The 17,631-nt window shown below is 54.1% G+C and overlaps 1 protein-coding gene across 2 annotated transcripts in view; it reads left to right on the top strand.

Moving 5' to 3' along the window:
• The first annotated feature begins 2,945 nt into the window (after positions 1-2,945).
• The window catches only part of LOC116954709 (tensin-3-like), a 106,839-nt gene continuing 92,153 nt past the window's right edge, over positions 2,946-17,631 (top strand). The window contains exon 1 of one of the 2 annotated variants that reach the window (XM_076052476.1): positions 2,946-3,542. In XM_076052476.1, the coding sequence (XP_075908591.1) occupies positions 3,453-3,542 (90 nt within the window). In that variant the 5' untranslated portion in view covers positions 2,946-3,452. The remainder of the gene's footprint in view (positions 3,543-17,631) is intronic. The other variant, XM_076052478.1, reaches the window with a different exon arrangement.

Here is a 17,631-nt window from a genome sequence, read left to right as displayed (position 1 = left end):
AAGAACCCGGAACGTGGAGAGAGGAAAATGTCACGATGCCAGAAGGGGGAGGGGGGGGGAGAGCCACACGTGAATGCGTTGTCTTGGGGGGGGTGGTGAATTCATCGTCGCAAATCATCCATTATCGATCCACTGTATTATAATAATTATAACGTAGATAGAAAATAAAATAAAATTAATTTTATTACGTAAAAATAAAATATTAAATTAAACTAAAATTAAAATTTATTTTTATTTTCTATATACGAAAGAACCAAAGAATATGGACTGCTGCAGTCACGAAAGTTTTAAGTCAAAATAATTATAACGCAAATGGCAAAAGCCATGATCTATAATTTCGTCGGTGGGAGACTTACAGATTTCCCTGGACAGGGGCTGCCCCCTCCTCCTCAACAACAGGGGGCAGGTCCTGGGAAAACCAGGACAGCTGGTGGGAACCCTACGACTCACCAACTCGCTAAGTTTTGTTTTCCCACTGCAGAAGCCGAGCCGTGCCCGCTGACGTCACTCGCAATGAAGGCGTCGTGAGCCCCGCCCATTGCCCTGAACCAGATGCAGACGTCTCCTTGTGAGGCTAAGGTGGCACGGTTAATTCCGGGCTTGGCTTGGCAAATAACCAGTGGAAAAACTACCCGTGCCGTGAGCCCCCCCCCCTACTGGTCTAGATGTGATAGTGGAATAGGAATCTTACTTGCCAGGTTGGGCACAGCCGGGTGTTTTATAGAAATTCTTGCAGCCTTACCGTGTAAGCCATCCCGTTCCCAGCCACACCATTCCAGGATTACCATTCCATCAATACCGTGCCAGCCGTACCGTGCCAGCCGTACCGTGCCAGCTTTCCACTTCACGCACAGCGCGGCTCACGGTTAGCAGCTGGCCAGGTGGTGAGGGCTGTGTTGCCAGACGCGTGGTATAAACACCAAGACAAAGGTACCCCTTATAGCCCACAGGGGCTACTGGGGGCAAGGTGCCATTAGCGAGACTTACTCTCTCGCAAACATAAGACAAAGATCCCCCATATAACCTTAACAGACTGTAGGGGCAAGTGCTGTTAGCGAGCACCTATGAAGGCCGGCACGGCACACGAGGGGGTGGGTGGCCGACACCACGCCCGGCGGTCTTTATCTCGCCGCTGGCGATGTTTACTCATCGCACCAGGTACTCATTTGAGGCTGAGTCGACCTAGGGGAGGCCCAGGACCGGTTCAGATAATCGTCACTGGTGTTGACCTTGAGCGAGAATCTAACCGGGGTCGCCAGGTTCGTAGCGCAGCACGCTAACCGCTACACTACCGCTCCCCACGCACACCAACATAAACACACACAGACAAAGATCTCCCGTGTAGCCTTCAGCAGACTGTTGGGGCAAGTGCTGCTAGCGAGCACCTATGAAGACCGGCACGGCACACGAGGGGGTGGGTCGCCAAGCACCACGCCCGTACGTCTTTGTCTCGCCGCTGGCGATGTTTACACACCACTCGTTTATGGCTGAGTCGACCTAGGGGAGGCCCGGGACCGCAAAGACACACAGACACACATAGAGAGTGGATGAGGGGGGTGGCGGTGACGTGGGGAGAGGGAGGGCGAGGGAGAGTTTGAGGATGGAGGGAGGTAAGGAATGGGGGGGGGGGATTGAGGGAGGGGATAGGGAGGGAGTGAGGTGGAGTTGATGAGATTGAGGGAGAGGTGAGAGAGGGAGGGGGGGAGGGGGAAAGGAGGGGAAAGAGAGGGAGAGAGGGAGGGGAGAAAGAGGGAGGGAGGGGAGAAAGAGGGAGGGGGGGGGACAGTGAGGGGGGTGAAGAGAGTTTTGGGAGCCCGCGTTCACTTAGCAAACAACAACAAACAACAACAAACAACAACAACAACATTAACCATCAGCAGCAGCAGCATTAACAGCAGCAGGGAAAACATCATGAAAGGAATCAATCATCACCAGCCGATTATTATCAGCATCAGCGACGCGGAGATTATAATCATCACCGTCACGGCATCGATCGATACCCGAGCACCCCTAGGCGTCATCAACCCGCCCTGAACCAGCGCGGTGAAGTATGGTCAAACAACTCTCGCCAGCAGTGGACTTTAACGAAAGTGCTTTAGGGGCCGTCCATAAATGACGTCACGCGATTTTGGACAATTTTTGACCCCCTTCCCCCCCCTCGTCACACGGCGTCACAAAAAGTCAGACCCCCCCCTCAAATATGACGTCACAAAGCTCTGCCCCCCCCCCAAAAAAATAAAACATGCTTCAAAACGCTTTAAACTATTGTCATTGTAGTGCGTATTTAATTTGGCGTTGTACTGATGTTGTAGGAGAAAACATTTAATAAAAAGTCTATTTTATTAAGTAGAACGTGTTGTCTATATTTATTTAAAGTTGCGCATTTTGATGTGACGTCACATTTCACAAACCCCCCCTCCCCCCCTCGTCACACATCGTCACAAATGTCTGACCACCCCCCCCCCCCCCAGGTGCGTGACGTCATTTATGAACGGCCCCTTAAAGAAAACAAAATAACGGAATAAGTCGACAATAATATGGCGCGAGAATTCTGTCCGAATTCTGCCGATTTCATTCGTCCCGAGTCTCCGAACTCGCTTCAATCGACTCTTCCGCCAAGCGAATTGCTCCGAGTTGTGGACAGTATTAGCGGTGATTGCCCGGTGCGTCTCGTGGAGGTGAAATAGAGACGGTGGAGGGATGAGGGGGTTGGGGGTGACGAGGTGGGGGGGGGGGGGCAGTTGAGTGGTTAATTGAGCGGGTGCCAATTAATTCGCGCGCGTGCCACGAGACACGCGGCCTGGCGCGTGGGCGCGCGTTTCCTGCCTCGGCACGAGAGCCCCCCCCCCCAAACCCCCCCCACTCCTCCTCCTCCTCCTCCTCCCCCACCCTCGAGATCCCCCCACCCCATCCCCCTTCCTCTCCCCTCCCTCACTCCTCTCCCCGTCCGCTCAGTTTCCCGCAGGGCCCGTGGAGTTGTGTAAACTCCCTCTCGTCTCCCTCCACTCTCCTCCCTCTCCCTTATCTCTCCCCTCCCTCTCTCCTTCATCCAGCTACCCCCCCTCCCACACACACAACTCCTCCGCTCTCTTCCCCGCTCTTCCGCTCGTTACAAACCTCGTCACTTCTACGCTCTGCCCTACACTCAGAGGCGGTCCTTCTGCCCGCCTCTGAGTTGCCTCGACCCGAACTCTCCCTTCTCTCTCCGAATCTCTCTCTCCTCACTCCTCTTCCTCCACCACACCCACATCTCCCTCTCCTCTCTCATCTCCCCCCCTCTCCCTACCTCTCCCAGACTCTCCCTCAACTCCCCCCCCCCCATCAGCATTTTCCCCCTCTCTCTCTACCCCTCCCCTCTCTCACCCCCCTTTCCTCCCCATTACATCTCCCTCCACTGCCCCCTTCCCCTACTGCCCCCCCCTCTCTCTCTCCCCACTCCGCTGACTCTCGCAATGGGGAGTGCGGGCAGCGTGAGCGGCAGCCACGGGGAGTCGCGGGGAGCCGCCATGAAGGAGCAGTGGAGAGAGCACGCGTCCAGAAAGGTGCGACTCCTCCCCGTGTCTTCTTGAGTCTCCCCCGTGTCTCTCCCCGTGTCTCTCCCCGTGTCTCTCCCCGTGTCTCTCCCCGTGTCTCTCCCCGTGTCTCTCCCCGTGTCTCTCCCCGTGTCTCTCCCCGTGTCTCTCATCGTGTCTCTCATCGTGTCTCACACCGTGTCTCCCTGTCCCTCCCCGTGTCTCTGTCTCTCCCCGTGTCTCTGTCTCTCCCCGTGTCTCCCTGTCCCTCCCCGTGTCTCCCTGTCCCTCCCCGTGTCTCCCTGTCCCTCCCCGTGTCTCCCTGTCCCTCCCCGTGTCTCCCTGTCCCTCCCCGTGTCTCCCTGTCCCTCCCCGTGTCTCCCTGTCCCTCCCCGTGTCTCCCTGTCCCTCCCCGTGTCTCCCTGTCCCTCCCCGTGTCTCCCTGTCCCTCCCCGTGTCTCCGTCCCTCCCCGTGTCTTCCCGTGTCCCGGAGTAATGAATGGGACAGCGATTGTGAAGTTCAGCTGCGTGTGTGTAGGTGTGGACCTGAAATCATCATCATCATCAGCAGCAGCAGTATTATTATTATATTCAGAGCAGCCTCAACATCCCTCTGGGGTTCGTTAAAATGTTGTTGCACCTTGCCGATGTTATCAGACCTGTCCGTGCCATGGCAACGTGGATGTTCCACCGCGAGCTGAGAGCCTCACACGCGCGCACAGCGTCAACGATCCCCGGTCTACTCCACGTAACCTGCTGGGGCAAGTGCTGTTAGCGAGCACCTAATAAGGCCGTGGGGGAGGGGGGCGGGGATTTGGGGTGGGGGGGGCGGGGACTTGGGGTGGGGGGGGAATGGGTGGGGGTGGGGGCACGCTTGGCGCGCTAACCATTGCGCCACCGCTCCCCACGCAATTTCGGATCTTTGCTGAATCGAAGCATTGTGGAGAATTGCGAGCATCTGGATGGGCACGTGGTGGTCAATTTTATTATACTGTACACATGTGGGGGCCGTGGGAACGACATTGGATGGGGGGGGGGGGGGCAGGGAGGAAGGGGTGGGGGAGGTGGTGAGGGTGGGGGGAGGGAGGGGTGAGGGGAGGTGGTGAGGGTGGGGGGAGGTGGTGAGGGTGGGGGGAGGGAGGGGTGGGGGAGGTGGTGGGGGTGGGGGGAGGGAGGGGTGGGGGGAGGTGGTGAGGGTGGGGGGAGGGGTGGGGGGAGGTGGTGAGAGTGGGGGGAGGGAGGGGTTTTGGGAGGTGGTGAGGGTGGGGGGAGGGGTGGGGGGAGGTGGTGAGGGTGAGGGGAGGGAGGGGTGGGGGGAGGTGGTGAGGGTGGGGGGAGGTGGTGAGGGTGGGGGGAGGGAGGGGTGGGGGAGGTGGTGGGGGTGGGGGGAGGGAGGGGTGGGGGGAGGTGGTGAGGGTGGGGGGAGGGAGGGGTTTTGGGAGGTGGTGAGGGTGGGGGGAGGGGTGGGGGGAGGTGGTGAGGGTGAGGGGAGGGAGGGGTGGGGGGAGGTGGTGAGGGTGGGGGGAGGGAGGGGTGGGGAGGTGGTGAGGGTGGGAGGAGGGAGGGGTGGGGAGAGGTGGTGAGGGTGGGGGAGGGAGGGGTGGGGGGAGGTGGTGAGAGTGGGGGGAGGGGTGGGGGGAGGTGGTGAGGGTGGGGGAGGGAGGGGTGGGGAGGTGGTGAGGGTGGGGGGAGGGAGGGGTGGGGGAGGTGGTGAGAGTGGGGGAGGGGTGGGGGGAGGTGGTGAGGGTGGGGGAGGGAGGGGTGGGGGAGGTGGTGAGGGTGGGGGGAGGGGTGGGGGGAGGTGGTGAGAGTGGGGGAGGGGTGGGGGGAGGTGGTGAGGGTGGGGGGAGGGGAGGGGTTTTGGGAGGTGGTGAGGGTGGGGGGAGGGGTGGGGGGAGGTTGGTGAGGGTGGGGGGAGGGAGGGGTGGGGGGCGGTGGTGAGGGTGGGGGGAGGGAGGGGTGGGGGGAGGTGGTGAGGGTGGGGGGGAGGGGAGGGGTGGAGGGCGGTGGTGAGGGTGGGGGTAGTTGGGGGTGCAGGAAGGATTCATCACAACACCCCAGGCCGCCACCCCACACGTCCCGGTGTTGTTCCCAGCACATCAGCAATCAAGCGGCTGATTGTAATCAGTAATCACTGATCGCCGTCGTCAGTTTACCACGTTGTAGTAATAGTCGGAGGGAGCTTTCGCGAGTGATATCGCGAATGAAGGCGTTTGTTTGGGACTTATGACGCTAGACGTGACGTTAAACCAGACGCACACAGCACGATTAGTAAGCGTTTGTTCACGTGCACAAAAGGTCCATCACTGAGCTGAGTGTGTGTAAGTGTGTTGGAGAGTAACACCATCACTGAGCTGAGAGTGTGAGTGTGTTGGAGAGTAACACCATCACTAAGCTGAGAGTGTGTGAGTGTGTTGGGGAGTCACACCATCACTGAACCTGAGAGTGTGTGAGTGTGTTGGAGAGTAACACCATCACTGAGCTGAGAGTGTGTGAGTGTGTTGGAGAGTAACACCATCATTGAGCTGAGAGTGTGTGAGAGTGTTGGAGAGTAACACCATCACTGAGCTGAGAGTGTGTGAGTGTGTTGGAGAGTAACACCATCACTGAGCTGAGAGTGTGTGAGTGTGTTGGAGAGTAACACCATCATTGAGCTGAGAGTGTGTGAGTGTGTTGGAGAGTAACACCATCACTAAGCTGAGTGTGTTGGAGAGTAACACCATCACTAAGCTGAGAGTGTGTGAGTGTGTTGGGGAGTCACACCATCACTGAACATGAGAGTGTGTGAGTGTGTTGGAGAGTAACACCATCACTGAGCTGAGAGTGTGTGAGTGTGTTGGAGAGTAACACCATCATTGAGCTGAGAGTGTGTGAGAGTGTTGGAGAGTAACACCATCACTGAGCTGAGAGTGTGTGAGTGTGTTGGAGAGTAACACCATCACTGAGCTGAGAGTGTGTGAGTGTGTTGGAGAGTAACACCATCATTGAGCTGAGAGTGTGTGAGTGTGTTGGAGAGTAACACCATCACTAAGCTGAGTGTGTTGGAGAGTAACACCATCACTGAACCTGAGAGTGTGTGAGTGTGTTGGAGAGTAACACCATCACTGAGCTGAGAGTGTGAGTGTGTTGGAGAGTAACACCACCACTGAACCTGAGAGTGTGTGAGTGTGTTGGAGAGTAACACCATCACTGAACCTGAGAGTGTGTGAGTGTGTTGGAGAGTAACCCCATCACTGAGCTGAGGGTGTTGGAGAGTCACACCATCACTGAACCTGAGAGTGTGTGAGTGTGTTGGAGAGTAAAACCATCACTGAGCTGAGAGTGTGTGAGTGTGTTGGAGAGTAACACCATCACTGAGCTGAGAGTGTGAGCGTGTTGGAGAGTAACACCATCACTGAGCTGAGAGTGTGTGAGTGTGTTGGGGAGTCACACCATCACTGAGCTGAGAGTGTGTGAGTGTGTTGGAGAGTAACACCATCACTGAGCTGAGAGTGTGTGAGTGTGTTGGAGAGTAACACCATCATTGAGCTGAGAGTGTGTGAGAGTGTTGGAGAGTAACACCATCACTGAGCTGAGAGTGTGTGAGTGTGTTGGAGAGTAACACCATCACTGAGCTGAGAGTGTGTGAGTGTGTTGGAGAGTAACACCATCATTGAGCTGAGAGTGTGTGAGTGTGTTGGAGAGTAACACCATCACTGAGCTGAGTGTGTTGGAGAGTAACACCATCACTGAACCTGAGAGTGTGTGAGTGTGTTGGAGAGTAACACCATCACTGAGCTGAGAGTGTGAGTGTGTTGGAGAGTAACACCACCACTGAACCTGAGAGTGTGTAAGTGTGTTGGAGAGTAACACCATCACTGAACCTGAGAGTGTGTGAGTGTGTTGGAGAGTAACCCCATCACTGAGCTGAGGGTGTTGGAGAGTCACACCATCACTGAACCTGAGAGTGTGTGAGTGTGTTGGAGAGTAAAACCATCACTGAGCTGAGAGTGTGTGAGTGTGTTGGAGAGTAACACCATCACTGAACCTGAGAGTGTGTGAGTGTGTTGGAGAGTAACACCTTCACTGAGCTGAGAGTGTGAGTGTGTTGGAGAGTAACACCATCACTGAGCTGAGAGTGTGTGAGTGTGTTGGAGAGTAACACCACCACTGAACCTGAGAGTGTGTGAGTGTGTTGGAGAGTAACACCATCACTGACCTGAGAGTGTGTGAGTGTGTTGGAGAGTAACACCATCACTGAGCTGAGAGTGTGTGAGTGTGTTGGAGAGTAACACCACCACTGAACCTGAGAGTGTGAGAGTGTGTTGGAGAGTAACACCATCACTGACCTGAGAGTGTGTGAGTGTGTTGGAGAGTAACACCATCACTGAGCTGAGAGTGTGTGAGTGTGTTGGAGAGTAACACCATCATTGAGCTGAGAGTGTGTGAGTGTGTTGGAGAGTAACACCATCACTGAGCTGAGAGTGTGAGAGTGTGTTGGAGAGTAACACCACCACTGAACCTGAGAGTGTGTGAGTGTGTTGGAGAGTAACACCATCACTGAGCTGAGAGTGTGAGAGTGTGTTGGAGAGTAACACCACCACTGAACCTGAGAGTGTGAGAGTGTGTTGGAGAGTAACACCATCACTGACCTGAGTGTGTTGGAGAGTAACACCATTACTGAACATGAGAGTGTTTGAGTGTGTTGGAGAGTAACACCATCACTAAGCTGAGAGTGTGTGAGTGTGTTGGAGAGTAACATCATCACTGAGCTGAGAGTGTGAGTGTGTTGGAGAGTAACACCATCACTGAGCTGAGTGTGAGAGTGTGTTGGAGAGTAACACCATCACTGAGCTGAGAGTGTGTGAGTGTGTTGGAGAGTAACACCATCACTGAACCTGAGAGTGTGTGAGTGTGTTGGGGAGTAACACCATCACTGAACCTGAGAGTGTGTGAGTGTGTTGGAGAGTAACACAATCACTGAACCTGAGAGTGTGTGAAAGTGTGTTGGGGAGTAACACCATCATTGAGCTGAGAGTGTGTGAGAGTGTTGGAGAGTAACACCATCACTGAGCTGAGAGTGTGTGAGTGTGTTGGAGAGTAACACCATCACTGAGCTGAGAGTGTGTGAGTGTGTTGGAGAGTAACACCATCATTGAGCTGAGAGTGTGTGAGTGTGTTGGAGAGTAACACCATCACTGAGCTGAGTGTGTTGGAGAGTAACACCATCACTGAACCTGAGAGTGTGTGAGTGTGTTGGAGAGTAACACCATCACTGAGCTGAGAGTGTGTGAGTGTGTTGGAGAGTAACACCACCACTGAACCTGAGAGTGTGTGAGTGTGTTGGAGAGTAACACCATCACTGAACCTGAGAGTGTGTGAGTGTGTTGGAGACTAACCCCATCACTGAGCTGAGGGTGTTGGAGAGTCACACCATCACTGAACCTGAGAGTGTGTGAGTGTGTTGGAGAGTAACACCTTCACTGAGCTGAGAGTGTGAGTGTGTTGGAGAGTAACACCATCACTGAGCTGAGAGTGTGTGAGTGTGTTGGAGAGTAACACCACCACTGAACCTGAGAGTGTGTGAGTGTGTTGGAGAGTAACCCCATCACTGAGCTGAGTGTGAGAGTGTGTTGGAGAGTAACACCATCACTGACCTGAGAGTGTGTGAGTGTGTTGGAGAGTAACACCATCACTGAGCTGAGAGTGTGTGAGTGTGTTGGAGAGTAACACCATCATTGAGCTGAGAGTGTGTGAGTGTGTTGGAGAGTAACACCATCACTGAGCTGAGAGTGTGCGAGTGTGTTGGAGAGTAACACCATCACTGAGCTGAGAGTGTGAGAGTGTGTTGGAGAGTAACACCACCACTGAACCTGAGAGTGTGTGAGTGTGTTGGAGAGTAACACCATCACTGAGCTGAGAGTGTGAGAGTGTGTTGGAGAGTAACACCACCACTGAACCTGAGAGTGTGAGAGTGTGTTGGAGAGTAACACCATCACTGACCTGAGTGTGTTGGAGAGTAACACCATTACTGAACATGAGAGTGTTTGAGTGTGTTGGAGAGTAACACCATCACTTAGCTGAGAGTGTGTGAGTGTGTTGGAGAGTAACACCATCACTGAGCTGAGAGTGTGAGTGTGTTGGAGAGTAACGCCATCACTGAGCTGAGTGTGAGAGTGTGTTGGAGAGTAACACCATCACTGAGCTGAGAGTGTGTGAGTGTGTTGGAGAGTAACACCATCACTGAACCTGAGAGTGTGTGAGTGTGTTGGGGAGTAACACCATCACTGAACCTGAGAGTGTGTGAGTGTGTTGGAGAGTAACACAATCACTGAACCTGAGAGTGTGTGAGTGTGTTGGAGAGTAAAACCATCACTGAGCTGAGAGTGTGTGAGTGTGTTGGAGAGTAACACCATCACTGAGCTGAGAGTGTGTGAGTGTGTTGGAGAGTAACACCATCACTGAGCTGAGAGTGTGTGAGTGTGTTGGAGAGTAACACCATCACTGACCTGAGTGTGTTGGAGAGTAAAACCATCACTGACCCTGAGTGTGTGTGAGTGTGTTGGAGAGTAACACTGAGAGTGTGTGAGTGTGTTGGAGAGTAACACCATCACTTAGCTGAGAGTGTGTGAGTGTGTTGGAGAGTAACACCATCACTAAGCTGAGAGTGTGTGAGTGTGTTGGAGAGTAACACCACCACTGAACTGAGAGTGTGTGAGTGTGTTGGAGAGTAACACCATCACTGAACCTGAGAGTGTGTGAGTGTGTTGGAGAGTAAAACCATCACTGAGCTGAGAGTGTGTGAGTGTGTTGGAGAGTAACACCATCACTGAGCTGAGAGTGTGTGAGTGTGTTGGAGAGTAACACCATCACTGAGCTGAGTGTGTGTGAGTGTGTTGGAGAGTAACACCATCACTGACCTGAGTGTGTTGGAGAGTAAAACCATCACTGACCCTGAGTGTGTGTGAGTGTGTTGGAGAGTAACACTGAGAGTGTGTGAGTGTGTTGGAGAGTAACACCATCACTTAGCTGAGAGTGTGTGAGTGTGTTGGAGAGTAACACCATCACTAAGCTGAGAGTGTGTGAGTGTGTTGGAGAGTAACACCACCACTGAACTGAGAGTGTGTGAGTGTGTTGGAGAGTAACACCATCACTGAACCAGAGAGTGTGTGAGTGTGTTGGAGAGTAACACCATCACTGAGCTGAGTGTGTGTGCGAGTGTGTTGGAGAGTAACACCATCACTGAGCTGAGTGTGTGTGAGTGTGTTGGAGAGTAACACCATCACTGAGCTGAGTGTGTGTGAGTGTGTTGGAGAGTAAAACCATCACTGATCTTAGAGTGTGTGAGTGTGTTGGAGGTTAACACCATCACTGAACCTGAGAGTGTGTGAGTGTGTTGGAGGTTAACACCATCACTGAGCTGAGAGTGTGTGAGTGTGTTGGAGAGTAAAACCATCACTGATCTTAGAGTGTGTGAGTGTGTTGGAAAGTAACACCATCACTGAACCTGAGAGTGTGTGAGTGTGTTGGAGGTTAACACCATCACTGAGCTGAGAGTGTGTGAGTGTGTTGGAGAGTAACACCATCACTGAACTGAGAGTGTGTGAGTGTGTTGGAGGTTAACACCATCACTGAGCTGAGAGTGTGTGAGTGTGTTGGAGAGTAAAGCCCCACGCGGCATTTAACGATTCGACGTTTCGGCTGTTAATGCCAACCAGCCTCTCATCGGCCTATTAGGCAGATTGCAATCGCCCTCTCTGTGCCGAGTGTGACCGCTCGTCGCGATTCTGCGGTCAATGATTTGACCATACTTCACCGCCCTGGTCGGCTGTGTTATTGCCATGGTAGCAGCGTGTGTCAGTGCAGGCACGTGGTGCCCAACGCAGATTAACTCTGACCCTTGAACTTGACCGTGGTGGGGGCGAGGCGGTGGGGGGGATTTTTTTGTTCATTAAATCTCAAACAGGGGGGGCGTGGAGGGGGGATTTTTTTATTAAATCGCAAACACGGGGGGGGGGGCGCAGTGGGGGCTGAGACACCGCGGTTTTTTACTTTCTCAAACAGGGTGAGGGTTGGGGAGGGGTGGAGGGGTCACGATGTGACCTGTGAGTGTGCGAGTGTGTGACTGCACGTGCGTTTGTGCGCGCGCGCGTGTGTGTGTGTGTGTAAACTGAGTACCCGGTGCGGGTGCGTAAACATCGCCACTGGGAAGACAAAGGCGTTCGGGCGTGATGTTGGACACCCACCCGCTCGTGTGTCATGGTGCCCTGCATAGGTGCTCGCGAACAGCACTTGCCCCAACAGTCTGTTAAAGGCTGCACGGGGTATCTTTGTCTTGTTAATACCGGTGGCCTGCCTACGACCCAGTTTGGATTGTGTCAAGGAGCTCTGGACACATTCCCATCGGTGAGCTCCTCCGGAAAGGCGAGGCAGCGTTGGCTGGGTCACGTAGCAGCCCCCATACCCAGACCACCGCATGATGTCCCCAAGCCGCGTCTGTGTGGCCGGGTAGAGGGGGGTGGGGGCAGAGCTTTGTGACGTCATATTTGAGGGGGGGGGTCTGACTTTTTGTGACGCCGTGTGACGAAGGGGGGGGGGTCAAAATCGTCCAAAATCGAGTGACGTCATTTATGGACGGCCCCTAACCCAGCGGCCTCGGTGGAGGAGGAGGCTCGTGAAGGACGCTGCTGCTGCTGCTGTTGGGGAGTTGGAGGCAGTCGCCCTCCAGCAACAACGGAGGGCGGAGGAGCGACGCTCACAACAACGAGCGGAGCGCCGGGCGGTGAAAACGCAGCGAGATGGCATAGCTGCAAGTCCAGCTGCCAGTCACCTCGGTCAACCCTTGGCACCTGCTGGGTCTTTCCCGTGACCTCCTCCTGCAGGGAAGCCTTCAATACTTCCCGTGGCCTCTAGGAGCACCTAGCCTGGCACGAGTGCCGTGATGACGTCACCGCCACTTATCGAACGGCGGTTGTTGAGTGAATGTGACAGGCGTGTGTGTTGGTCTGAGTGAGAATGTGCGTGTGTGTGTGTCTGTGTATACACACGTGTCTGTGTACACGTGTCCGTGTGTGTGTACACGTATGTGAGTGTACACGTGTGTGTGTACACACAGTGTCTGTGTATCCACACGTGTCTGTGTACACGTGTTTGTGTACACGTGTTTGTGTACACGTGTTTGTGTACATGTGTCTGTGTACACGTCTTTGTACACAGACACATGCGATAGTGTAGCGGTTAGCGCGCTGCGCTATGAACCTGGCGACCCGGGTTCTATTCCCGCTCACGGCCAACACCAGTGACGATTATCTGAACCGGTCCCGGGCCTCCCCTAGGTCGACTCAGCCTCAAATGAGCATCTGGTGCGGTGTGTAGACATTGCCACTAGGGAGACAAAGGCGGTCGGGTGGCCACCCACCCCCTCGTGTACCGTTCCGGCCTTCATAGGTACTCGCTAACAGCACTTGCCTCTACAGTCTGTTCAGGCTATATGGGGGATCTTTATCTTTTGTGTGAGTGTACACGTGTCTGTGTGTGTACACGTGTGTGTACACGTGTGTGTACACGTGTGTGTACACGTGTGTGTGTGTGTACACGTGTGTGTCTGTGTACACGTGTCTGTGTACACGTGTCTGTGTACACGTGTCTGTGTGAGTGTAAACGTGTCTGTAACTCTGTGCACACGTGTCTGTGTACACGTGTGTGTGTACACGTGTGTGTGTACACGTGTGTTTATACACGTGTGTTTATACACGTGTGTGTGCACACGTGTGTGTGTATGAGTGTACACGTGTGTGTGTGAGTGTATACGTGTCTGTAACTCTGTTTACACGTGTCTGTGTGTGAGTGTACACGTGTGTGTGTGTGTGAGTGTACACGTGTGTGTGAGTGTACACGTGTCTGAAACTCTGTGTACACGTCTGTGTACACGTATCTGTGTACACGTGTGTGTGTGAGTGTACACGTGTCCGTGTGTGTGTACACGTTTGTGTGTGTGTGTATATAAAGTGTCTGTAACTCTGTGTACACGGGTCTTGGCGACGTCACCGTCTCATGAAAAACCCGAGTGTAGTCACGTGACTCTCTTATCGCTGAACTTGCCCGGGTAGGCTGGGGGGAGGGGGGCAAGTGGGGGGAGGGGGGCAAGTGGGGGGAGGGGGGCAAGTGGGGGGAGTGGTGGGGGGGGGAGATCATCGCCTCGCGAAACACTGAGGAATGCGAGCGTCGAGTTGCGAGTGAACGGGTCTCCCTCGTAGACCACTACTACTACGACTACTGCGGAGTAGTGGTAGTGCCTTATGCCGACCGAGGAGTATTGTTACTGTTGTTGTTATTGTTATGGATGGGTGAACCTTGCACTCTCGTTGTAGTTCCTTACGCGATAAAGCCTCGTGGGGATCGGCGGTTGCTGCGCATGTGTTTGTGTGTGCGTGAGTGAGTGTGCATGTGTGAGTGTGTGCGTGTGTTTGTGTGTGCGTGAGTGAGTGTGCATGTGTGAGTGTGCGTGTGTTTGTGTGTGCGTGAGTGAGTGTGCATGTGTGAGTGTGCGTGAGTGAGTGTGCATGTGTGAGTGTGCGTGTGTTTGTGTGTGCGTGAGTGTGCGTGTTTGTGTGTGCGTGAGTGAGTGTGCGTGTGTTTGTGTGTGCGTGAGTGAGTGTGCATGTGAGTGTGCGTGTGTTTGTGTGTGCGTGAGTGAGTGTGATCGTATCTGTGTGTAGGCCGACTCGGCCTCAAATGAGTACTTGGTGCGGTGTGCAAACATCGTCATTGGGGAGACAAAGGCGGCCGGGCGTGGTGCTGGCCACCCACCCCCTCGTGTGCCGTGCCGGCCTTCATCGGTTCTCGCTAACAGCACTTGCCCCAACAGTTCGTGAAGGCTATACGGGGGATATTTGTGTGTATGTGTGCGAGTGAGTGTGCGTGTGTGAGTGTGTGTGTGAGTGAGTGGACGTGAGTGTGTGTGTGTGCATGTGTGTGCGTGTTTAACATCTATTTTGACCACAGTTCGTGAAGCCTTCAATAGCTCTACCGGGGGAATCTCCATTTGGTACAGATATAATGGGAGGCTGATCGATGCCCGGGTGCGGTCAAGGGATGGCTCCCTATTGCTCAACCACGTTATGTATGCCAATGATTTGGTAATAGCTGCTCATTCAGAGGAGGAGTTGGAGACGCTGCTGCTGAGACTGGAGCGTGCCACTAAGAGATGGGGCCTTAGCATCAGCCCCACCAAAACTAAGCACCTGCCTGGGTATTTTGTACCATGAGACACTTCACCCCCACAACGCCCAATCGGTGATGGGGCAGTTGTGGAGAGAGTGGAGAGTTTCCCATATCTGGGCAGTGTGCTTATGACCGGCTCCAGTTTAACAGCAGAGGTCTCACTCCAAATCAGTCGAGCGGCAATATATTTTCATCGGTTGCGTAACGCTGTGTGGAAGCTACCTGGTCTGTCGCTCCGCACTAAGCTTCAGGTCTTCTCGGCCACGGTCATTCCCTCCATTCTCTACGCTTGCGAAACGTGGACCCCTTTAATGGAACATCTTCGCCGGTTGGGAACATTTGGGCTGGCCTGCCTGCGATCCATCCTGGGTTTAACCAGGCTGGATTGTGTGAGGAGCTCACAAATCCTTGAAAGATCTGGGCAAGGTCCCATCGGTAAGCTCCTCGGGCAGGCAAGGCTGCGTTGGCTGGGTCATGTAGCCCGCATGCCCAGCCACCGCATGCCGAAACAGCTTTTGTTCGGCCGGATCGAGGGGGCTAGACGGGCGCGGCACGGGCTAGAGAGGAGATGGAGTGATGTGGTACAGGAGGACGTGGAGCTGAGTGGACTTGCCGATGACTGGTACCAGCGGTGTCAAGATCGACCTCTGTGGAGGAGGCTCGTGAAGGACGCTACTGGGCAGTTGGAGGCAGTCGCCCTCCAACAACAACGGAGGGCGGAGGAGCGACGCTCACAACAACTAGTGGAGCGCCGGGTGGCTAAAGCACAGCAGGTTGGCACAGTAGGGGGCACCGGTGGTGCATCAGCCACTCATCTCAGTCAGTCGACCCGTGGCACCTTGGTCTGCCCCGTGACCTCCTGCCCGTGGGCGTTCGACACTTCACGTGGCCTCAAGGTGCACATGGCCTGGCACAAGCGTCGTGGTGACGTCACCGCCACTTAGTGGCGAATGGCGATTGTTGTTGCAGTGTGTGTGTGAGTGGACGTGTGCGTGAGTGAGTGTGCATGTGTGAATGAGTGTGTGTGCGTGTGTGTGCGCGTGTGTGAGTGTGTGTGCGTGTGTGTGCGCGTGTGTGAGTGAGTGTGCGTGTGTGTGCGTGTGTGCATGTGTGCGTGTGTGTGTGAGTGAGTGGACGTGTGAGTGTGTGTGAGTGAGTGTGTGTGCGTGCGTGAGTGTGCATGTGTGAGTGAGTGTGTGTGAGTGTGAGTGAGTGTGCGTGTGTGTGAGTGTGTGTGAGCGTGCGTGTGTGCATGTGTGAGTGTGTGTTTGTACACACAGCACATTCAGTCTTCGTCTGATTGCGGGTGCGTGGGTGGAACGCGGGGGGGGGGGGGGGTTCTCTACACAGACTCCGCAGAGTTATTAGAGTAAGACCGTCTCCCACCCCTCCCCCTCCCTCCCTCCCCCCCTCCCCCTCCCTCTAGTGACCCAATGACTCCTCCTCGCGCTTCTTCTTCCCACGTCATCCCCCCCCCCATCCCCCCCTCATATCTCCCACGACTTTCTGACTTCCTTCCCCTCAAACCCCTCCCCTCAAACCCCTCCCCTCAAACCCCTCCCCTCAGAACCCCTCCCCTCAAACCCCTCCCCTCAAACCCCTCCCCTCAAACCCCTCCCCTCAAACCCCTCCCCTCCTCCAGCGCCCGGCCATGGGAACCCAGTCCGGACCTGCGTCACAACCCCAACGCCCACCCCCTCCCTCGCTCCCTCCTCTCCCTCGCTCCCTCCTCTCCCTCCCCATCCCCTCCCCATCCCCTCCCCATCCCCTCCCTCCCCTCCCTCCCCTCCCTCCCCATCCCCTCCCTCCCTCGCTCCCTCCCCATCCCCTCCCTCCCCTCCCTCCCCATCCCCTCCCACCTCTCCCCCCACCTCCCCCTTTCGTCTTGACAACCCCACCCACTGGCTGAGCCTCCCCCCCAATGATCCGATCGAATTCTCTAATTTCTATCGGATTATTGGGGTTTATCAGTAATAAATCGGCATCTTGCGACCCCCACTGCCACTGTGTAGCATTTTATTACGTACCAGGGACTCTATGAGATGATGGGACAATAATCTGTGTCCATAATTGGCAACAAGTAACGGCAAAGCGGTTATAAGTGACTCACAGAATTGTGCTCAGCTGCGTCTACAGAGTCCACGACTCCCCTGAAGACATCGACACCTTCAGCGAGCGCGAGGCCGATCACTAACAACGCGGTTCCAATTCGACCCTCGATCGATGGCTGAGTTATCGCCGCACACGCGGCGAGTAACAAACAAGGGACAACTCCTTACTAACAACTCCTTACTTACTAACAAGTACTTACTTATTAACAACTCCTTACTTACTAACAACTCCTTACTAACAACTCCTTACTCACTAACAACTCCTTACTTGCTAACAACTCCTTACTTACTAACAACTCCTTACTAACAACTCCTTACTAACAACTCCTTACTAACAACTCCTTACTCACTAACAACTCCTTACTTGCTAACAACTCCTTACTTACTAACAACTCCTTACTTACTAACAACTCATTGCTTACCAACAACTCCTTACTTACTAACAACTCCTTACTTGCTAACAACTCCTTACTTACTAACAACTCCTTACTAACAACTCCTTACTTACTAACAACTCCTTACTTACTAACAACTCCTTACTCACTAGCAACTCCTTACTTACTAACAACTCCTTACTTACTAACAACTCCTTACTTACTAACAACTCATTACTTACCAACAACTCCTTACTAACAACTTCTTACTTACTAACAACTCCTTACTTAATAACAACTCCTTACTTACTAACAACTCCTTACTAACAACTCCTTACTTAATAACAACTCCTTACTTACTAACAACTCCTTACTCACTAACAACTCCTTACTTACTAACAGCTCCTTACCAACAACTCCTTACTAACAACT

Source organism: Petromyzon marinus, chromosome 56 (assembly GCF_048934315.1).
Source record: "Petromyzon marinus isolate PM22_M1 ecotype Great Lakes invasive population chromosome 56, UKy_Petmar_22M1.pri1.0, whole genome shotgun sequence".
Classification (NCBI taxonomy): domain Eukaryota; kingdom Metazoa; phylum Chordata; class Hyperoartia; order Petromyzontiformes; family Petromyzontidae; genus Petromyzon; species Petromyzon marinus.
The sequence above is the reverse complement of the archived record's forward strand: the minus strand, read 5'-3'. Positions and strand labels throughout refer to the sequence as shown.